The sequence below is a fragment of the Opisthocomus hoazin genome, chromosome 6 (assembly GCF_030867145.1).
Source record: "Opisthocomus hoazin isolate bOpiHoa1 chromosome 6, bOpiHoa1.hap1, whole genome shotgun sequence".
NCBI lineage: Eukaryota > Metazoa > Chordata > Aves > Opisthocomiformes > Opisthocomidae > Opisthocomus > Opisthocomus hoazin.
The window spans coordinates 39,049,029-39,072,258 of NC_134419.1; the positions used below are offsets into that span (position 1 = coordinate 39,049,029).

Below are 23,230 nucleotides of genomic sequence, written 5' to 3' on the forward strand. Positions count from 1 at the left end.
CTCACTGACTGTGAGTTCACAGATACGCTTCCCAGAAAATGCTATGTATGAAACATCTACCCAAAGCTCACTGTTAAATCAGGAAGGGAGTCTGGTGGCTTGTCTCTGCCTGTATGAAAAACAGAAGTAGGACATTTCTTGCTGCTGTCATCCCCTAGCCCTGCAGTTCCCGTAGCATCTCCCAGATCTGCACAGCATATTGCTCCCCAGGCTTCCAGCAGCTCCCCCAACACACACACGCACGCGTACACGCACAGATACGCTGGAGTTTGCCTCCATTAACTGTGCTCTCCTGGGGGCCAGTTTAGGTTTTATTCCATTGGCTCCATTTTGAACAGTTCCTCTTCCTTCCCAGGCAAGGACCCTGCAGGGCCCAGGGCCCAGGGCTGAACTTCCGTCTTTGGTCAGGAGGCAGACTGCTTCGGGAGCAGCTACCGGCTCTGCTTCAAATGCCCATCACTGTATTTCAGTTGAGAGGGGTGGCATCCACGTTTTGCAAGGCAGATTGATGTCTGTTCGTTAATTTATGAAAGGAAAGGCAGGGCCTGCGGCCAGATGACAGCCACAGAGGAAGCCCTCGCGTAGCTGTCAGAGCCGGTGCCCTGCACCCCCTCCAGCTGCAGGGTGGTTTGGACGGCTCTGGCGACACCCCAGCACCCATTCCTTTGGTCAGGGAGGGTTAACATCCCGGCCCCTTGATTCCCGGAATGAGTCCTCATTTTCTGCAAGCTGGGCTGACCCGTGAAGGCAGCCTCCTTACCTCACTGCCCATTTTCAAGCTCTCACTTTAAAATTGCGACAGAGTCTTTGGGCACTAACATTTGGGCACTTCCTAAAGGGACTACTGCCTTTCAACATACTCGTGCTCCTCTAAAAATTCTTTTATGAACAATTTTTGGTCATCTGCCTTTAAGAAGAAAGATGGCAGCACAGTGTAGCTATGTAATAGTGCCTGCTGTTAATATTTGCCTAAATTTAGGCCCTTTCTTGGCTGCTTAAATTTTTCGAGCTTGAAAAATTATACATTTATACATAAATTATACATACACAAAAAACACATATACACTTATTTCTAAAATCAGTAGGGAAGGGAGGAGATGCAGAGGAGAAGAGGCAAGGAAGTAATAACATTTGTGAAGAAACGGAGCTCCCGTTTGCGTTCGGAGTGCGGAGGGGAGGTGCATTTCTGGGACGTGCTGCGTACCAGCGGGCCCAGGCTGTGCAAGCAAGGCAGGGTGGAAAACGAACGATGTCGCAAGTGCCCTCTCCTTCCGGAACAAACAGCAAAGCCAGAGTTCTAAGGAGACAATGCTAGTGGTGCTGTCTCGGGCAGGCAGCCAGCCGCAGGACGAAGCTTCCAGAGCCAGCGGAGAGCGCAGCTGCCTGGGGCTGGGGGAGAAAGGGGCAAGAGAGAAGGATGGAGCCAAAGGCTGCGCCAGGTCTGAGTTGGGTAGCGTCAAACCCAGACCTGCCGCGGCTTTAGGGCAGGCAGTCTTGGCCACTGTGCCAAACAAGATGCAGAGTCACCCAGTACTGAGACCCAGCTGCCTTACGCGGCTTTGGCAACCCCAGGCTCCGTGTGTGCCCGAGTCGGGGGTCTGTGCGTACGGGGGCAGCGAGGACGGCGACACAGCGTGTGGGGCTGTGTGCGGGTCCCTGTGGGGTGCAGAAGCTGGAGAGCAGGGAGGAGCTGCATGGGCAAGTCTGCGTGCTTGCACATGAAAGAGCGTGCGTACATTTGTGGAAAGATGACTGCCATGATCTTAACCCCCCTTTGCGGATTACAGGAATTTTTGTGACCTGCCATATTTAAAGAAAAACACACGCCTGTGGGTGAACCCCCTATGGGTGTTGGTGCCCAGCAGGCAACACTGGCAGAGCTGGTGGCACAGGGAGGCGTGACATGGAAGGGAGCGTGGCCCATTTCAGGTGGACGCGGGTACAAGAAGACGCCCCTGGCACAGTGAAAGGCAGGGGATGAAGTGATCCTAGGGAATACAGTCTTTAGGAGTGTGCAAGAGGAGGGTGCTAGCCCTGCAGACAAAGCCTTTGTACTGCTTGGAGCACCACCTTTCCGAAGTGAAAGCACCTCCTGCACCACTCAAATGTGCTCCTGGATCGTTCTGTGCACAGTGCAGTAATTTGAGCATGGAAACCCGGGTGCATTTGTGCAGATAGACCGCTGAGTCTCTATTGTTCCACCAGACAATCTCCTCTGTAATGGATATTTGGGCGAGACATGCCCTATACCCTATGACATGTGTACGAGGAGGAGCGTGGGCGTATCACTAGGGCAACATGTCCAGATGGGAGTATAGACTTATAGCAAGTAGGTGTTACGGGTCTGTGTAAGAGCTAAGAGCAGTCTTATCCATGGAAACAACGTCCTAACTCCGCAGTCACAGGCCGGGAGTCATAGGGCGACCAAAGACATGTCTTGGGAAGCCTGTCCAGTTCCGCGGGGCTCTGCGCAGGACTCTGCGTGCCTGCTTCCCGGCGGCGAGGCAGCCGTGTGAGCGCACTGCTGAGCTGCGGCTGCGAACAGACGCCTGGCGCGTCCTCGCAGCGCTCCTGCCTCCATCAGCAGTTCTGCTGGGTGGACCTGGGATAAGGCGCTATGGCAGCCGTACCACCAGCATGCTGAGGAGAACGCGGCCGATGAGACGGGCAGCGTCAGTAACGCAGGCGTGCGCGAGCGTGCGTACGACGGAGTGGCACCTGCTGAGGCGTGTGAACACAGCAGGCATGCAGCGGGGCGCGTACACGTATACACGGCGATGCCCCGTACAAACGTGGGGACGCGTGCCCGTTGGGGGTACCCAGGGTATCTGAGGGAAGGAGGGGGTCTGTGGGGCGTTTGGCAGGGATCGGGTGTGTGTTGTTCATCCGGTACGTGATGCCAGGAGGGGATACCTGGGGACAGCGGAGGCAGAGGGGGTGACACGAAAGGAGGTATTTCTCATGATAGCCATAGGTTCTGCACTGGACTCTGCCCTCCCCTCCCCTCCCCTCCCACTCTTCTCCTCATTACCCAGGTTATCTTGTTTGGGTTAAGAGGCCAATTTCAACAGACTATAATTGAAGAGTGAAGAGAATCTGATAAGATAAGGAAGGGACATCATTCCTCAGGGGATCAATAGAGGTTTCATGTTCCTCCTTCCCCTGCTGTGTCCCTAACACGCTGACGCTCTGTGTCCGTGGGCCTCGTTTATTTGCTCTGCTTGTCTGCGAGCCAGGAGAGGAAACGTGGGAGTAGGGGGGGCCTGTGGCTGCCATCTGGGGACTGGGCACGAGGAGGGGGTGGTGGGGACACCAGCAGCGCTGTGGTCCCCCAGGCAGGGGGGTGACGAGCCTGATGGCCTCCTGGCCCTGGCAGGGCATGGACTTGCAGGGGAGCTCCTCACCCTCGGCCTTTTATCTCGGCAGTGTGCTCTGCAAGGGGGGGATATTGATAATTTGTCCATGTTTGGAGTGGCTTTTCCTAGTGTCCCCGCACAGGCAAGCTCAAGGCTCTTCATGGGTGCTCACGGGGTGACCCGTCGGGGCCCCTCGGGGTGGGCGAGGTGTAACTGCTCCCGGCAGGGCTGCTGTTAGCATCCGAGGTTCAGGCTTGACGGCCCCAGTGTCTCACAAGCCGTTCTTAGCAGTTTTTTGGACCAAACCAGCGTGAGAGGATCCCCTTAAGAAACCGGGGGCTGCCTCAGCAGCGGGTACAGGTCCCTGGGTGGCGGGGTGGTGCAGGCAGCGACGGCTCCACGCACACAAGCGATGCGAGACCCACACAGACGCCTGCGCAGGGATCGGAGCTGCCCAGAGAAGTCTCTCCGGCAGGGCCCAGCCACCGCAGCCGGCGCGGGGATGCTTGGGCATGGGGGGCCGAGCAGGGAGGCCAGTGCAGAGCAGGATCCGTCCCAGATCCCATACAGCAGGGCTGGGCAAGCTCCTGGAGAGCTGGAGACATGGAGGGGTCTGGGGCTGAGACATCTTCTTCCAGCCGATTTCTCTTTTATTTTTAACACCCAGAGAAACAGACGCTGAGAGCAAGTCAGTCATGCAGCGAGCATGTGGCAGAGTTGGGAATACAACCCAGATCCCCTGACTCCCAACCTCGGGCTTTAACCACTAGACCATGCTTCCCTCTAAGCCACCTTGAACTTTCCTCAGTGAGGATGGGGGCTACTAAGCCTCTGTGGGCTGCAGTTTACCAAGCTGTCAGGAGTGTGCTCACTGGACCGCCTCACCAGAGACAGCCTTCCTCACGCACGCTAAAAAAGTTGAAAAGAAATTCATTTCATGGCCGGTGGTTGCTTAAAAAAGGCGATTCCAGCATATGTATGTGATAAATGTTAACTGTGCATTAATCGCATTAAAGAGGACCCTATAAACTTTTCATTTCTAATTAAATTCTGGCCGGTGATTCTGGCGAAGCCGGCACACTCCGGGCCTTTGTTTATGTGGAAAATTAAAATGCAAATACAATGGAATTTATTTCCATTACTAGAGTGATATGCTGGGCTCCTCTGTTTAACAGCCTCCAATTATTTTCAAACAGGTCTCTCTCTCTCTCTCCCCCCTCCTCTCTCCCTCATTTTTTCCCTCCCCCTGTTACCCTGACGCTGCTGCCCCAGTGCGAGGGGTGGGAGCTGGTAAGGCAGTGGGTGGGCTAAGGACAGTGTCATCTGTTCAAGGTCACACGCAGGCAGGAATATAGAGGAGGAAGGGGGAAAAAGAGTGGGAGAGCGCAAACAAGGAGGCAGGGGAAGTAACAAGGCTTGAGCTAACACAAGGAGGAGTAAGGAGTTACCTGTTAGCAACCTCGCTGAAAAATATCAGCTAAACTCCCTGGCCTGCTAAATCCCAGCCACACAGACGAGCTGACTGAGGGAGGTCACGGGTCTCCCCTGACGCGATGTTTTGGTGAGAGGGTACAGCCGAGAGCTTTCTCTGGAAGCTTTCTGGCTCTTTCACAGCTTTTTCATAGACTTTGTCTGGAGGCCACTGCTGCTGGGCCGAATCCTGATGGCTGAGGAAGCACAGAACAGGCCCAATGCCAGACATATTGCCTGCGCAGGGCAAATAAATCCGTGCAGCAATGACACATAATCATCAGCTGAAATATAACTGAACTCTCTTGTTCGTTTCCAAGGGACCAAAGGTGGCTGCACTGTCTTAGGGCATTAGCTCACAATATCCGCACAAGTCAGAAGCCATTGCACACGCCCAGAGATTCATTGTACGTTCAAAATTTCTTAGCACATATATTTACCGCTAAACGCTGCTGACATGGAATCCCATTCTCTCCTACATATAGCAGAGACCCGGGTCAGTTCAGACCTGGGAACGTGGTCAGGCAGTCGCAGACAGATCAGAGGCATCTGCTAACCGACACGGATGCCCTCTGTGCGTTAACACAGGACGGGACACAAGAAGCCCCTTGCACAGGCACGTGCGCACTTCACTGTAGATGCGTGTCGTCGTTCATAGATCCCTTCACAGACTCAGTCAAATTGGTTTGGAGCCACCCAGTATAGTCTTGCACGGATTTGCGAAGAAACCTAGGGTGTGGAGACTTAAGCAAAACCATCACTGAAAAGTCTCAGCAAAAGCCCCATGTGCACCCGGAGGCGCAGACGCACGTCGCCGCGCTCACACGGCCTTAGAAGTACGCTGACGCGCACACACATGGCTATCCACAAGGAAGTGGCCGCGGGAGCACCAGGCAGCCATGCCAGCCCGCGTGTGCGACTGGCGTACCCTCGGCACGCCCCGCCGCGGGGAGAGCTCGGAGCAGAGCGATGTGCTTCCAGGGTGTGCCAGCATCTTAAGGAATCACCTAGTGTAAGTGATCCTGCCCCAGCCGAGGCAGGGAAACAGGAGAAGGACACATTCACTTACGCCGCTGAAAAGAGGCCATTACCCAGTCAAACAACCCAATCCCTGACATCATTATTCAATACACAGGAGCCCTGAAATGCACACTAACTCAATCACGGAGACACACGATTACAAAATAATACTGATGGAATCAATGAGACGGACATGCGGTCATACAAAGCGCACCCACCCCGGTGTTAATATACAATAACAGCCGCCCCACAGGCGAATACAAAACAGCCATTCACGACCACGGTGGCAAACCGCGGGCCGCCTGCTCGTGGGAGGCTTGAAAACTCCGGCAGCAAAACCCACCCTTGCTGGAGGGGGCTTGGAGCAAAACTTTGGGTGTCCGGCCGCTGTCGGCCTCGTGATTAACGAGTAGTAAAATCCCAGGGGTTTTTAGGGTTTTTAGGACCCCAGGGCACGCGGGACCACGCAGGATTGTGCCCACAGCCCTCGGAATGGACTGGCCCAGTGAAGTGACGCCTTTCCTCAGTGACCAGAAGCATCATGCGGTCGCTCGTAGCACAGGCAGGGGTGCATGACGTTCAGGACTCACCATAACACACGCCCAGATAAGAAAGCAAACCCTACCGCGTATCAGGCCCACGGCACGTCCACGCTACGGACAGCCGCTCAGCACCCACAGCCACAGAGCCATCTCACAGTCGTGCCTCTGCAGCCAGCCAGCCCTCTGCCCAGGCCACGGCAGCACACGCACATCTGTCACGGCGCTGGTGTCTCTCCCCTTCGGAGAGGAGGAAAACAGCACAGTGCCCACATAAAAGCTGCTCGTAACGGCACAGCTAATCGACCTTCCCTGCGCCTCGCAGACTGCGCCAGAGCGCGCTAGCCCAGGTGCTTAACGCAAGGCCCGAACGGCCGGCTGCCGCAAATCCTGCATCACCCTCTTGGGTGGGAGACGGGGGAACCGGACTCTACGTCTCTTCCCTGGCCCAGCAGGCATCAGCTCGTACCAGGCTGCTCACACGAGAATATGCCGTTGCCGAAAAAGCCAGCAAGGCCAGGGAAGCCGCTGTGGTTGTGGGTGCCTGCCTGCGTGGTGTGCACAGGAATCCCCCTTCCTCTGCCGAGCGCCGCTGCTTGTAGCCATTAAAAAGCCCAGGTCCACATGCTGGGTGTTCAGTGAGTATTGATTCGGTCTGCAAGCAATTTTAATATTTCTTCAGGGACTTTCCAGCAACAGCACAAGTCATTAATTCACCCTCCCAAATTGCTTATTCAATAGCAGGAACATGGCTCCTGAATAAAGTCCCAGAATTTATGTGACTCACATGAGTCAGGAGGTCAAACAACTGTTATGGAGTGAAGTTAAAAATCCAAATAAAATATTGACACTTTTTTGGGGAGTGGGAGGAGGGGGAAGGGGGAAGGGAAAGAAAAGGTATTTAAAATAGGGTTTTGTTGCAATGCCCCCAGGATAAAGAATGGAAAGAGATTGAAGACAAGTTGGAGTTTGTAAAATCAATGGGATTTATTGCATATCCGCTTGGCATTTAATAACTCCTTCCTTTCCACCTCCCCCTGCTCTCTGTGTACATGGGGGAGATAAACTCTTCAGCAAAACTACAAATAGCCAGCCACAAAGTACACAGATGGACACCCAAACACCAACACATGCTGGCAAGCACCCACAGGGATGAACACTGCTGTAGGGCAGCGGCACAGTGTCAGAAGATGCTCTCAGGACCCAGAGTCTTGACTGAGCTAGACAGAGCCCATCATATACGGCATTCCATATGCCCACGTAGTAGCAGATGGTCTGTGTCCACAGTCTTTGTAAAAAAAAGATGGGGAGCCAGATCAGAGGCAGGAGCAGCCACAGGCCTGCAGACAGCCGTACAGATGGCGGCTGTGCGTACCAGCGCACCAGCACACGCGCCGACACACCAGTGTAGCCTCGTACAGCTCTGTACCCGTGCTGAAAAAGCCACGCAAGCTGATGTGCTGCTACAAACCTACATCTTCCTTGCAGTCGTACCTTTTTAGCTTGCTGCACGTAAATGGATGCCCCCCCACAAATGCATTCTGCACAAGCGTATGAAGATATAGGACTGTCTCCTCGTTCCGTTATACTGGCAACTCTGCCAGTGAAACTATGCTAATTTTCTACCCGTCAGAGATCTGAGACTATAGCAGCCATCAAACAACATTTATTCATTAGCTCTAACTCCATAAAAACCAAGCACAGAAAAATAACAGCCTAACCAGCTAATCCAATAGTACTTGATGGCTTGGGATATTTAGGTGGGCTTTCTTCGCTTTGTCTGGCTTTTGTTTGTCTGGTTGACTTTTTAGTAAAGATTTAGGGCAGGTGCTTTCTCTGAGTTGAGATTTTACAAAAGGCAATTTTTCAAGGGCTTTTCTGCATTGTGATATTGTGACAATATTTTCCTCCTAAGACATCTTTTGACCAAATACACAGTGTGGTTTTAAAATTAAGCAAGGTAATGAAGAGTTTGAAATTCCCATAATGATGCTTAAAAAAGATTCATATTTTTGCATGAAAAATATACTTCTGTGTTACTTCTAAGATTGTTTTGTTCTTGATTGATTTTGCAACTGCCTTTTAAAAATGGCAAGATAGAATCTTTTGGCCACCCTGTGCTACCTCCTGTCTTCTCAGACTATAATATGTTCAAGAAAAAACGTAAAAGTAGTGTAGTTTTTTCAAATACCATTGCCTGCGTTCCTCTGTACTCCTCTGCTTATGAATCCTGATTGCATCTGATCTTGTCCAATCTAAGTTTGACCAAAAAATGAAATATGTGCTAATTTACAGCTGGAGGTATTCCAGTTCATTACGTGAACAAGTACTTAATTCAGATTAAGGGGACCATCTTTTGAAGCGATGGAACTGGATAAAATCACCACAATTGTCTAGAAAATCGTGATTTTCAGAAAGAAAATCCTGTAATTTGCAATACAGTACTTCACTGCAACAGCCTAAACTGTAAAATTTGAACAATTAAATATTTATACCTCAGGTGTTCAGATAGTGTTAGCCAGGTGCTGCTCCTCTCTGGTTACCCCCGCTGGTGCCTGGCTCGGTGCATTGAGCTCTGGGCAAATCGGTCTTGGAGACGGCTGAAGCTCCCAGGGAGAGAGGCTGCTTGCATGGGGACGCAGAGACGGGAAAGCATTTGTGTTTCTGGGAGGGTGGTTTAAGCTGCTGCTCTTGGGCAACGTTAGTCAGTTTGGAGCTGTCGGAGGAGTCTCAGCTGAGACGGTTTCATTGACAGGGAATAGGCAACAGGCTTGTTTACACTGGGGCAAATGAGAAAATTAATCTGAATTAACTTTGCAAGCGCATTGGTTAAAAGCATTAAAACATTGTTGGGATGCTCATTCAAAATTTGGGTGTCCTAAATTGAATTTAGTTTACTTCATTTCCAAAGTGAATTGAGCCAAACTAAATTAAAGCTGCCTTAATTCTAACCAAGGGAGTCAGAGGTGTAATGTAGTTTAACTACACCCCTTTAATTTCACACATTCAGTTAATTCAGATGAGTTACTCTGCCTAGGCGTAGGCAGGTAAACCCTTCGGCAGCTCACTCCAGTGGACAGAGCCTGTATTTATAGAGGGGCCAGGGAAGGGGGACCTAGAGCCCAGCATGCTCCCTGTCAGCCACGCGACTGTACCAGAGAATGGCAGAAACAGGAGGCTGCCGACGGCCCACAGAACCCCGCAGCCCGGCAGTTAATGGGGTGGGTGCCAGCTACGCACCTGAGAGGCAGAGCAGATCTCCACTCACAGACCTACACAGCGACGCAAATGTACACACGGGTACGGGCCTTCTGCTACAGCAAAGCTGCACATTAATTAGGTCTCAGAGTTCAGATACGTTAGATATTACATAATGGATATTACAGCCTTGTTACGGATGAGCTCTGGGCGGTTATGACTTATTATTTGCAATAACTGTGCTTGGAGCTGTACAAAACCATCCATATAGCTAGCCGGTGATGGTTACAAGCCACAGACCCGAACAGCCTATTTGCCCATTAAACTCTCTTAAAAACTGTAATGGTTGAATAAATGTTTATTAATTCTTCATGGGGTCTGAATATATAAGATGTGACCCAAATGGCTAACTCCACGTAGGCACAGTTCTAAATGCAGACCTATACCCGAAGATAAACACGTACACGCACTGGGTGGTGAATGAAGACATGGTAAGAGACAGAGCCTAGAGTATGTGCAAACCCAGCACCGATACGTAAACCGACATATAGCTCATACTCCCTAAACACCAGACCTGACAGTGACTTACATGAGCCAGCCAGGCTGGCTACAGATGTGGCTTTTCATTATAAAAAGATGGCTTTTCTTCCTATAAATATGAAAACTAGACTATGTTCTGTGGCGACAGGCACCAGCTTCGTGCTGGGAGCCCGTGTATCACCCAAGCCTGAAGTGCTCGCCTGTGCCTGGCTGCTTTGCGCAGCGTAGTAAAGCAAGGAGTAAATAATGCCCAGAGCAGCGAGGACAAGAGCAGCAAGGGAAGGGTTCAGGTTAGCTCTGGAAATTTTCAACTTTTCAACACGGTTTTGAACCAGAACTTTAATAAAGTTCTACAGCTACATTTCAAAGTAGTTGGAACCTGCTGTTTCAATAAAATCTAAATATATTATTCTATTGTTTTTTTTAGCATAGTCTCTAATTCACCCTAACAAGGTCATTTTAAAGGAAAAAACAGTTTTTCCATGCTGATAAGGCTTAAATTCTTCTCAAAACTGTTCATTTCTTTAAAACCCAAGGTAAAAATAACATTAGATCTGAACTGACGTGTTCCCAGCACTGTTTTTTTTTGTTCTGATTTTGGGCAAACACCTTCTACTGGGAAGGGGTCCACTATGAAGCTCTCACCAGTTCTGACAGACACACGGGGGGCACACAGTGACGCCCCCGGAGTGGGAGCCGCTGGCTTAGCCATCCGCAGTGCGGCTCTCTGCAGCGCGCAGAGGTAACAGACGGCTGACACGCAGTGCTGCCAGGCCCCATAGTCACTCAGTCCAGAGTCCATACCCTCCAAAACCCAGAGACGGGCAGACAATTCGCAAGGCTGTGCAGAAGAACGTGCTGGCGTTTCTTTCCTTCGCCTCCTGTTTGGCTCCTTGGGAAGCAGCCAGGTCCTGCTTCCACCTGGTGTGGTGTCTGCAGCCATGAAAGCCAGAGATACCTTGGTATTAAATGAAAGCTGAAATAGTTGCTTATCTTCAAGATCTGAGGTTTTACACAAAATAGCAGGTATGGCATAACTTGCAAGAGAGCTGAGAATGTTATCTGCATTTATCCGATCCCTCCCAGTTCAAGACTCCTTTCCTAGCATACGCATGTCTTCCGTTAATCAAAACGAATGTCCACAAGGAATTCAGCACAGGCTCCTGAATTTTAATAACTGGAAACGGGCTCAAAGCAAAGCTTTCAATTAAAAGTTCCCCTGCTCCAGATTAAGATATTTAACCTTGGCAAGCCCATGTGTTTCTCTGGGTCTTCTTCACTGGCCTGCTGGCACAGCTGCTGTTCGGCAGCTCCGGCCTGTGCTGCGTGGCCGTCACCGGCGTGCCGGCAACTCCTGGGGCTGGACCCCGCACCAGCTCCGTGCTGCTGCAGCAGGATCCTCACCAGCCGGTCTGGAGCTAACAGAACGCATCGCTTAGACCTGCGGTCATTGCAGTGTAGCTGTGCTCCCAGAAAATTATCAATTCCTAAGAGCTCAAAAATTTCTGGGCATTTTCACGGCAGAAATCTCTTGCTGGTGAAGGGCGCCTAGCTGCCGGCAATGCTCCTCTCCTGCTCTCCTCCTGTGGCTAGTCGGTTTTGAAGCTTTCGGTCTTTTGTTGCAGAGATTATGAGTTTGCTGAGGGGAGCAGTCGGTCTGTAGCTGCTGGGATGGATACTCTCGTGGGTGCTGCGAGTTGAACATCTCCTCCATGGTTGCCTAAGATACTAGAATTTGGACTTGATGACCCAGGTGGTTCCTCCCAGGCCTGTGTTTCTATGGCCAAGAGCAGCAGAACCCTTTTTGTCCTTTAATATTCCCCTAATTCACCTTAAACCTGGAATGTCAAAGATCTACACCCAGGATCAAGTTTGCTTCCAGTATTTTGTAAACTGTATGACATCTTCTAGATGTTTGGATTTTAATGAATTTCTGGCTTTCCTGACTGCAGAGAAAGCCTTCCAAATGCGAACTGAGTGTAATAAAAGTAGAAACACCTGCCTGAGGACATTTCTATGCTGCAGTCACTGCCTGACTGCAGCTCGTGTAGATACTCTTTAGACAGCTTTAAGGCAGCCAGCCCGGGTCCTGACGGCTCTGCAGCCGCGGCGTTGCCCACCACAGTGACTACTCAAGCACACCTTCTGTTCCCAGGTGGGTTTTGCACCCTCACGCAAATCCGCTTGGGCGAATGGGAAAATGTTTCCTACATTCCCGTGCAGTGATTTATTCTGGGAGGTCAGCCCAGGCACCCTGTACGCATGGGGCTGACCTCTGTCAACCCCGTCAGGACCCGCGGCATGAAGTTGTGTGTCGCTGCTCAGCAGAACGCGCTGGCAGGCCGACCCCCTGCCTGGCAGATCTCCCCCCCCGCCCCCAGAAGGCAGGCATCTTCACCTTTCTTTGCTTCCACCCCTCTTCCTTATGTCTGGACTTGTACCGTGCAGCACAGCAGAACTGGAATGGGCAGAGATCTGCTAGAAGCTGAACGTTAATGCTCTGCTCAAATTAAATGAAATAAAACCATATGGTGTCATCATGGGTCACTGATTTAAAACAACAAAAAATATCCTAGCTCCTCTCTAAGCCCTTTAGACAGTAAAGCTGCTGCTACGAACGCTGCCTCTCCGCAGAGTGCAGCCAGATAGGCAGTGCGCGAAGAGGGCAGGACCGGGCTTTCTCTGGTGTTTGGAGTGAGCGGGCCAACGCGGAACGAAGCGGCACCTCTTTCCTCGTGTCTTCAGGCACGGCGGCAGCGCAGCTCCGTGCAGTTGACGGACCCCCACAGATTAACAGCAGATAGGGACTCAAATCTCAGGGTGGGCTGGGATGGTGTTTTGAAATATGTAAGGCATCTCCACTTCAACCTCCCATCTATTTGGAACCTTCAGGAAAACAGATAATCCCTCTTCAGGCACCTTTTAGGGCTACCAATATATCTATCTAATCAATCTAATTAATCTGTCATACTTGGGGTTATATACTAACGTAGTACATGACCACCCTTCTTCTCTCTCCCTTTCCAAAAGGTAGGGAGAAGAAATTGCAATTTTTGTGACAGGAGAGCGTTTGAAAGTGTGAATATTGCTTGTGGCCCCTGAATATGGCAGGGTTTGAAGGCATTCTGCTGTCTTGGCAGGGAGCGCCAGAGCCTCAGGCCAGCAAGCAAGGGAGCCGAGTCTGCTGCTCCTGCCAACGTCAGCTGTTGTTCCGAGGGCTGCAACGGTTGCGGTAGATTTTGAGAGCAGTAGGAGAAGCTACTGCCTGCCCCCCATCCTAATGGAAATTCTGCTGTTGGCTTTTGGGGGGCAGCTGCAGCTCTGATCTTTCCCACTGCATCTGCTGCTGCGAATGCAAACGCGACCACCACAGCCAGTGCAGCTGAAATGCGTTTCCGGGTGCCTTCGCCTACATCCCCTCTCGTGCAGCCGCTGTCAGCGGGGTACGTGTCACTTCTGCTTCAAGCCGGGGAGCGAGGCCAGCACTGTGCTGCAGCTCGCTGAAGCACTTAGGTGGCCCCTGTTAGGAGAGAGCCTGCGCCCTCCGCGGCTGCTTCCCGCTGTCCTCCCTGTGCTCCAGGCGGCACGGCGACGCTCCCAGCTTCGCACTTCAGGCAGGAAACAGAGCACAGAGAGCAACGCCATTTGTCCAAACTCTCGATGAGAGGTCTGTGATGGAGCAAGCAGCTGGAGCCCTTTCCCTCAGCCGGATTAGGCTCTAACAATCAGACTTTCTATTTCTCTTCCTTCACCCCCAAATCCCGTGGTTGTTTTTCCTCACCGTGCTATGGAGCTTGCTTTCCATTTCGAACTTTGTGCAGACCAGACTGTTTCTCCCCCTCTTCTTTTGCTCGGCTGTGGGCTCAGCTGCGTCTCGACCCACGCACAGGAACACGCGACTGCTGTTCGAACCGAAGCCGTGTTCCGAGCTCTTCATGCCCCTGCAGCGCTGGTCTGCAGCGGGGATGTTGTTGGCTCCATGGGGGCTGCCACCAAGGCGCCCAAAGCCACCTCGTCCCACCCCGAGCTCTCCCTTGTCTCCTCAGGCATGCTCCGACGCCAGCGTCACCAGGACGGTCGCGAGCCCTTTTGCAGGACGTGGTCTGTGGCAGAGAAGGCATCGCTGCCTCCCGTAGCCCTGCACCACGTCCCCCGCAGCCGGCCCTGTCCCCGCCGCCGGCACGGCCCCGCGCTAATTAAGCAGCGTGGCGCAGCGGGGTGTGCGTTCCTTGGCCATCACAGCCGCCCTTGGACACGCTGCAGAGAAAAGGCTGGAGCTTCACAATGTTAGCCTTCCAAGAACCGCTTTAATTGCCCAGTAATGCACACCCTGGGGTCTTGTAATGTGCTTCTAATATGGAGCATTTAAAATATGAATACTCCAAAACAATTACAAGGAGTTTGGAGCTCTGCTGAGTGTATCCTTCCACTCTGAAAAATAATCCATGACAAAGGAATATGCTCAAAGTGCGGATCCCGGTGCCTTCTGAAATCTGGCGGGGTCTCCTTGGGGCAGCAGGACGCACCACTCTTTCCCTTAGCATGACCGCACTCTGTTCTTCCAGGACTAGAAAACCTGCTAGGCTGGGACTCCAGATGATTCAGGCCTACCTCATCTCCCTCTGATCAGCCCTAGTATGATGTTTTTAATTGAGATGCTGTCTAAAGACTCTGCCAGCAACAGTAAGAGAGGAGAAACCACGGCGTACGTCAGGCTGTAAGAGAGTTTGGATAGAAATGTCAGAGGAGAGAGGGACATTTCCTGTGATCTGTCATTCTTTTAGCAAATAACTTCTGGACAGGTTGAGAAGTGATTTTTTACTTCCTTATTTACAAGGAGTGAAAAAAAAGTTCTGCTTCTCGGAAAGGACTATGGCTCAGCTAATTTTAACTTCTAATATTTCCTTCTACATTCTTGACCAAATTTGATTAGAGCTTGTTACAGTTGTCTTAGTGGGAGAGATGATTTTTGTCTGTCCATCTGTATACAGAATCAGCAAAAGGAATTGCATTAAAACTGCTGAAAGTAACGAAACAGAAATCAGACATTGGAAATTCATGATCTAATGCCGAACGTTTAAGAAAGTCAGAGGCATTTAGAAACAGGCAGTTGGTTTCAGCTGGAGCTGTACGCGGTGTTAACTCTAGAAAAGGGTTACTACAAGCCAACTACGGTAACTCATGAATTCCAGGAATGGATGTATAATTCACAGTAAGATACTATGTACTGTAATGACACTATGTGCCATTACTTAAGATAATATCACATATTAAATTCAGCTCGTGAAATGAAGTTCAGTTGTTTTACTGCAATCAAAGATCTATAAATGTCCTGTTGCTGAAACTTCAGAAGGTTACGTATTGCATCGGCGTATATTCTCCAAAACTCAAAGTAGACAACTCATGCAAAAACCTCCCACTGGAAAATGAAAAATGGGTATTTACAGTAAGTACCAGTTTATGCCCCTAATTAAACACAAATGCTGTTATTGGAGTCACTGACTGTGATGGAATTAGAGCAGGGATGAATTTAGTCCAAAGTGACAATTTCTTTGGAGAGAAGAAAGGCATTTGAAAATATCGGCATTTACTTCAGGAAATCAGCACTGCTGACTGGCGTGCCAGGATTTCTGTGCCTTCTGCTTTTGGGAAGGGCTGAGGAAGCGTCTTGTCTTTCTCCGGTGTCTAGAGGCAAGAACAAGCCAGCAAAGGCAGCAAGGGGTGATCAAGGATTTTCTCCCTCATGCACAGCAGTAATCCAGAAATCCCAGGTTTGAGGCAGCAGAGCTGGCTTAGTGCGCATTCAGGCTCTGGTGAGGGCGAGAAGCGTTCAGCAATCCCAGAGTCTAAAGACAGCATTAGACCAGGTCAGCTCTGCTCATCTCTCCCCTGCTGTTTCAGTAGGTGGTCTCATGTAGGACCTGCTCCCTCGAAGCCTCTCAGAGCGGCAGCAGTGATGCCTGGCTGTCCCGCTGTTTGTCACTGCCCCTAAACGAATCGGCCTGGGGCGGCACTGCTGTCTGCCGTGCTGAGCGTCAGGGGCCTGAAAGCGCTCCCCTTTCCTTACCACGCCAGAGTCCGGTGGTAGGACACAGGAGCGCTGCTGGGGAGAGCCTCCTCATGACCTGCCTCTTCTTCTGGCCATGGGAAATACCTTCTACCTGCGACCTCGTTCGGTTTGCTGTGCGTTTGATGCCAAGAATTGTTTAACCCAAGCCACTGGAGGTTGCACAGCCAGAACTGCTCGCCTTGGCTCCCTCTTTCCAGACGCTTCCTCTTGACATAAAACCAGTTTCATTCTTAGGAGGGGGACGTTTCTGAACAGAGCCTTTCACCTCTGGGTCACTAGCTGAGATCTGGCCCTGGTTGGCAGTGACCGAAAATCATTACCAGCTGACGGCTACTTGGTGAAATGAGCTGGTGAGTCTCGTTCCAGTTCCTGACGGACACATCTCAGCAAACACAGTCACAACTGGCACTAACTGGCATTCTCAGCCGAGAGACCACGAACTGAACCGGGAAGGAAACTGAACCTTCCTCTTCGTCCCCTGCCTGGGTTTTTGAAGCGTTATGGACAGGCTTTTTACACCACCGTCGTTTCACAGGCTGGTTTTACTCTAAATGGCTTTTCAAAACTTTGCAATTTCCATGCAGCGTGACTCAGCACAGCCTGGTCGGCCATCTCAGTATAATTAAGCTCATCTTATGGTTCCCCTCAGCAGCAGCTGAGCTGCCCGCTGCCACCGCCCAGTACGAATGGCGAGGCTGATGTCATATCTCAGTATGAATGGAGCCATCTGATGTCACCTCAGTGCTAACTGGACGTTTTACAGTGCGTCATCCAAGGCTGCAGGGGAAATCTAATCCGTTCACCATGCTATGCTACAACAGAACGTAACGCAGTATAATGTGTAGGGTAACTTAAACACCCTCAGGCAGATTTTGGGTAGACGGACAGATGGATGGATGGATAGATACATTTATACAAAGTATACATACATTATATCACTCTATTGATTTTTAAAAAGTTCCAGGTCTGCCTGGCTATAATGAGATTTTTGAACTTTGTGTTGCGATCAATGAGGGGAATATTATTGGCCTGGAGAATTGATATACCCGCTCTCTGTGGCTTGTTCTGCTCCTGGACTGCCCCTGCCCCCAAGGTGTACGATTCCATCAGACACTTAACCTCTTTTACAGTGTCATCAGGCTAAAAGGAATCTAATAGTGACACGGGACTTGTGCTCAGCACTCTGGCACTATTGCTTTCCTGTCACAAATAATTTATAGCTTTCTATTTCCATCCCTTCGCCTGCACCCCATCCCCTCTTTCTGTTTCTCTGGGCTGGGGGAAATCAATAAACTCACACAACCAGAGTGGCACTTCAGGGGGTTTTAGGGGGAATGTGAGAGAAGAGAAAAGAAAGGAAAAAAACACAAAACAAGAAAAAAGTTATATTATTTGCCCTAGCACAGACTTCTCAGGTCAGCTCCTCATCTAGTGCGAACCAGCCTGACCTCGGAACCTGGCCCAGAGGCCCTCAGGCACCCGCTGCACGGGTCCTCAGCAGCTACGGGCTAGGGCCCCGGTGCCACTGACCCGCGTGGGCTGAGGATCTGCATCTCCATCCCCGGCCAGAACCGCGACATTCCCTCCCTCCGGCTATGTCCCAGGCAGCCTCTCTGCCACTCCAGCTCCTGCCCAGGCTTTGTCCTGTGTGTGTCGGAGTTTCCTAACACACTGCGGTGATACGCTCTGAAATACCCTTCTTTCCTACGAACGTTTCACTCTCAGGAGCTGTGCTTTTTTACAGATGCCCTCTCAGCGCCTCTATCTCCATCCACGCCATACTCCCCACAAGCCCCACTTCTGCTCTTTGAAGTTTTGCCAAGCTTCAGAACGAATCCTTCAGGGAGGCTCTAGGGTGGGCAGGGAGAACGCGTTGTTTGCTTTCACTTTCTGGAGAGGTTTTTGGGGAGAAGTTAAAGCTAATCAACACAGGGCTCAGAGCGCCAGAAAGTCAGGCTGAAGAGCATCTGCAGCCTTCACCCTAACTGGAGACGCTGGTTTTAGTCTCAGGAAGGAGTGTGGTCTCCACAGCCTCCATGGGTCATGGTGTCAGTGAGACTGGCGCTCCCGAGGCACAGGTACCCAGCGTCTGCCGGTGGACAGGGACCTTCCCAGCCCAGGACCAGGTGCGAGTGACTTTCTTTAACCACTGACCTCAGCTGGGTTTAAACCAGTGACCTAGAGGTGACAGATTGCGTGTAACAAGAAACGGAGCACTGACAATTAGAGCTCAGTTTATTTTCATTCTGAGCTGCATTATGAGCTTTGTGGCATTCCCTGAGACATCTTTTTGAGTTCCCATGCTGCGTTCATTCACCACCTGATAAACACCGATTTTTGCCCTCTTTGCTGGAGCTTCTTTTTCCTGGTGATCTGTATCCCATTGTCAGCTCCTACAGATGCCTTCTGCTCCCACCTTCCCCTTTATGAAGGGCGAGGGCTTTGGGCAAGCCTTCCCTCCGTTCACAGTGTTCAGTGCTATGCCAGAAAGGCATTTTTTAGGTATACAACAAAATTAAGTCTACACCATTTGTAAATCCAGCAGTGGCTCTGTTAGCTGCAAAGACTGCCTTGTGGGCATGCTGGCAGATCCGACCATAAATGACAATGCAGTTGCTAACACACAGGAGATATAGAATCATAGAATCACAAAATTATTAGGGTTGGACAAGACTTCTAAGATCATCAAGCCAAACTGCCAACCCAACACCCCCACGCCTGCTAAACCATGTCCCCAGGTGCCACATCCGCATGGTTTTTGAACCCCTCCAGGGATGGTGACTCCCCCACTGCCCTGGGCAGCCTGTCCCAGTGCCTGACCACTCTTTCAGTGAAGAAATTTTTCCGAATATCCAATCTAAACCTGCCCTGGTGCAACTTGAGGCCATGATCCTAGCTCATTCACTGAGCACCACAGTCACACAGTGAACATCCACGTTTCGGAAGAAGATGAGAGAGCAGAGCTAGCGCAGTTCTCTGGGAACGGGGCCAATAAAGCGGTAGAATGAAGGCACTCTGCGGCACCCAGAGCTCAGCTCGGGCTTGGGGTTCTGGTAGCCGGGGTCGTGGGTATGCGAAGGCACAGAGAAGTTGCAGTTGAGTTCTGAACATGCTTTGCTCTCTTCCAGGATCATCAGAACCAAAGTTCAGCAACCTTTTCACCCAACCCCAGACGGGAGCGGGACGGGCGTGACGGCACCAGGACATACTATCGGTAAGAAGACTGGCATGAGGCATGCTGGCAGGAGGAGTGGAAATGAGGATGAAGCATAGTTGAGGAACAAAGTCTGACAAGCAGATGCTAAGCAGAGCAAAAGGGAGGAGGGGGTGGGGGAAAGAAACCTCAGTGGACATCAGAGGTTTCTGTTCTTCTTTTCCCTCATTGCACTGCAGAGAAGGGAATCATGGCAGAGAATCCAGCCCGAGGTAGGAGTTTGCCCAGAGCGATTCTGCCTTAACATCCATTTCACGTTCACGCTTTCTCCTTCACCTCCCTAGAGAGAAGTATTTGCCGCTATCCTGTCTAAGCACCAGTCTTCACCTTTTGTCTCCTCCTTACTCTGACTCTGTTTTCCCCCCTCTCTCCCAGTTTCTCTTCTCTCCCTTTGCTGGAACTAGTCCATTTCTTAGAGCTAGTAATACACAGACCAGGGTAAGGTATTCCTGATGCCTCACAACCGAGTTCTTCATTGTCCTAGCTCTGCAGTCAGGTATCCTATGGGTGTATTTCATTGACAAAACGCATTTTCCGCTGGGGGAGATGGGCTTATCAAGGTGAGCAGAAGATGGAGGCTGTCATAAAGTGACCAGACGTCTCCTAGTCTGTTGTGTTTAAAGGTGCTGTGGTGGATGTGTGGGGAGGTACTTTTCACTGATGCCTCTGTCAGCTGTATGGTCTGCTGTTGCTAGCACAGCTTTATCGAGTAACAATTCAGAGCAGGAAAAAGCATGCAGTGTTGTGGGATACTGTGAAATGCAGCGGCTTATTTGTGGCCTAAGTCACTGTCTTGGATACTGTCAGTTACTGAGAATCAGCTGCTATAGGACGGTTTACTGGAAGGTGCTGGTCTACATGGGACAGAGCCGGCAGATCTAATCCTGCACACGAACTGTGTTCAGGAGCACAATGAAATTAATGGGCCAGTATGGAAGAGCGTTTCTGGATGCCCTTTTAGGCTGGACTTGCTCACTGGGCTGGGAATCACTGACCACAACAGATGGAGTTGGCAGATATTATTCCTTCTTGGAAAAGTAGTGCAATGTCTAGGGAATGCATCGGCCGAGCTGGAACAGTGATCGTGTGTGCTGCTACTGGAGTCTCTCGTTGCTCTGGGATGTACTGGGACATGTGGGTCTATATCGGACAGTCTTGACAGGTTCTGCTCCATCCTGGAAGGCTTGTATTGGAGGTGTCGATTGCTTCAGGTCAGTGCTTCATGAGCTGAGTGATGGGTAGTGGCCTACAAGAGAACTGGGGTATCCTCCCCACTACTGGGACATGCTGAGACATAACGGGCATGCCTGCTGGATATATAGCTCTGCTTGTTGTATACTCTAAAGCCTTGATTATCATGAAGTGATCATTTCTAATCTGGATGACTTGTCATTTCTGATCTGTTGGAAACTCATGAGCGATCTTGGACAGCCCTGAGTGGCAAAAGGAGTCTGTCTGTTGACACTGGTCAGTGCAACAGGAAGGGTTTTGTTAATCTGGTTGGAGTACGTATCACCGACTCACTGCGTGTTCTAGCAGGCAACTGAATTTATGGACCCAGCACTGAAGTGCTTCTAAGCTATGCTAAGATGGTAATTTTTCAGTGAGTGTTTTGGGTGGACATGTAAGAGGCTTGTCTGGCTAAGGCGGAACATGTGCGCTGCTGGTGGAGAAATGCTGAGAGGAAGTAATCTGGCAAAATACGGGTGGGCTAGGAAGCCACTAGAGAATGTGGCCTGTGCAGCATTGCACCCCGTTAGCGTGGCATGCACTGGGAAGCCTGCTCCGAACTGGGATATGACAACAAGCTTTAGCTTCTTGATGGAATACGCGTGCTTGTTATTAATGGCCCTGTACTGGAAGGCTGTGGAGCTGTGGTATAGGAACAGACTGGCATAGCTGGGATGCAGCAACGTCAGCAGCAGAGCGAGTATGAGTCCTGCAGTGTGAGGGACCGGGAGCCTGCGCAGTGCCCAGGCTCTCCTGTGAGGCCGGTGCCACGTGTAGCTTTGAGCTAGGGGGTCCCTGCGTGCTGCGCTGCTCTCCTCATGGCCCTTTCTCCCTTTTCCTTTTGTCCAGTGCCCAGCACAGCATCCCCTCCCGTCTCCAGTGCCTCCAATGATCCAGTGGGCTCTTACTCCATTAACGGGATCCTGGGGATTCCTCGGTCGAATGGCGAGAAGAGGAAACGTGATGAAGGTAGGGGGAGGGGAGAAGCTCATCCTCCCTTTTATATTCTTTGTCCCCATGTACAGGCTCCAATTTCAGGCCAAGGTTTGCAGCTGCTCCAGGGGCTAGATCAGTTTTAGCAACAGAGACCAGTTCCCCGCCACTGCCCTGCTGGCTTGGAATGCTCCTCTTCCAAGGCCCTGTCACGACAGGCTGTGTCTCCAGACATCTGCTCGGCAGGCAGAGAGCCGTCTCCATTGCTGGAGCTGATCCCAGGTTCATTCACTGCTGGAAACGGCTGGAACTGAACTCCCCAGGTGCCAGCAGGTGCCCAGACTTTGAACTGTGGGTAGACACAGTTTCCCTGACTCTCTTGTTTTCAAACAAAATGCCATCTCGGAGAAGCACCAGCAATGCAGGAGTCACCTTTCCTTCCCCTTGCAAACAAGTTCCTGCCTTGTGACGTGCCGTGAGCTACGTTAGCTGGCCATCATGAGGGCCCGGTGGGTAGCATCTACCACATAAGAACTGCCGTGCTCGCAACAGTCTGAAAGCAGAACAGGAGGTCTTCCAAGCGCTGTGATCCCTCAGATGTTAGCTAAGCATTTCGCTAGGGCTCCAGGGAATTAGGATTGAGCTATCTATCTCCTTTTCCTTCCTACCTGCTGGGAAGGACTCAGGGCAAAGTGAACCCTGAAATGAGCCAGAAGCTGGAGCCTTGGGTCTAGTCCGGAGGGGCGGGTACGGTCTTGGTGCTCTTATGGTGGCTTTGTAAACTTTTTTTCTTAATTCTTGCTCTTTTAATTTGATGCATTCAAAAACTGAGGGCCAGGAGGTGAACTGTTCTAGTAGTGCCTGACCAGCGCGTCCAGTTCAGCCCTGCCTTCGGGGCGTTGCTTTGCACTGCTGCCTGCTGCGCGGGGACACCTCTGAGCAGTGCCGGTGGCTCGCCATGCTGCGTGCACTGCAGCCCCAGGGCTGCGCGGTGCTGGAGAACGCGCGGGTTCTCTGCGATACGTGGGGGGACAGAAAGCTCTCCTGAGAGCGACGTTGCATTCTGGGGTTTCGCTAGTGGTTTTCTCACATGGGTTCTGGTGAGGTACACATCTGTAAGGTTTTGATCCCGATAAACACAATAATCCCAAGAAAAAACAGCAGTCATCGTGACCCCGTCCTCCGTAACACAAAGTAAAACCAGACGCAAGGTCCCAATCCAGCTGCTATTAAAGCAAATGGGAGGATTTTTGCCAATGCGTTGGAAATTGGATCAGGCCCAGAGGAAGATCCATTTCCCAGCTAGATGGCAGCAGGGCCCAGCTAAGAGAAAAGTGCAGCCATGGAAGAAGGGCTGAGCCAATGCCTCAAAGTCAAAAAATGTCAGGAATAAGAGACCGCAAACCTTGCAAACCCCTCCAGCATCTCCCATCATTATGTATACGGGAAATAGTGACGTTTCAAACTGAGTGATAAGTTTCTCTAACAGTTGTGCAAATCTCTTGGCAGTTATTTGGGGTTTTTGTGAACCCTCGTCCTCAGTCTAGCGTGGTGATCACCAGCTCTCAGCATGGTGCCTCCATATCTCATTTTGCGATGAAGCAGTTCAGACTGGCTTCAGCAGCTATTCTTTCCAAATACCTGGAAGGATCATCCCACT

At 51.0% G+C, this 23,230-nt stretch overlaps 1 protein-coding gene across 3 annotated transcripts in view; it reads left to right on the forward strand.

Annotated features, from left to right (window-relative positions):
* PAX2 (paired box 2) overlaps positions 1-23,230 on the forward strand; it is an 82,349-nt gene that overhangs the window by 13,342 nt on the left and 45,777 nt on the right. For all 3 annotated transcript variants that reach the window (XM_075424151.1, XM_075424149.1, XM_075424150.1), the window contains exons 4-5: positions 19,322-19,407; positions 21,487-21,606. In XM_075424151.1, the coding sequence (XP_075280266.1) occupies positions 19,322-19,407; positions 21,487-21,606 (206 nt within the window). The remainder of the gene's footprint in view (positions 1-19,321; positions 19,408-21,486; positions 21,607-23,230) is intronic.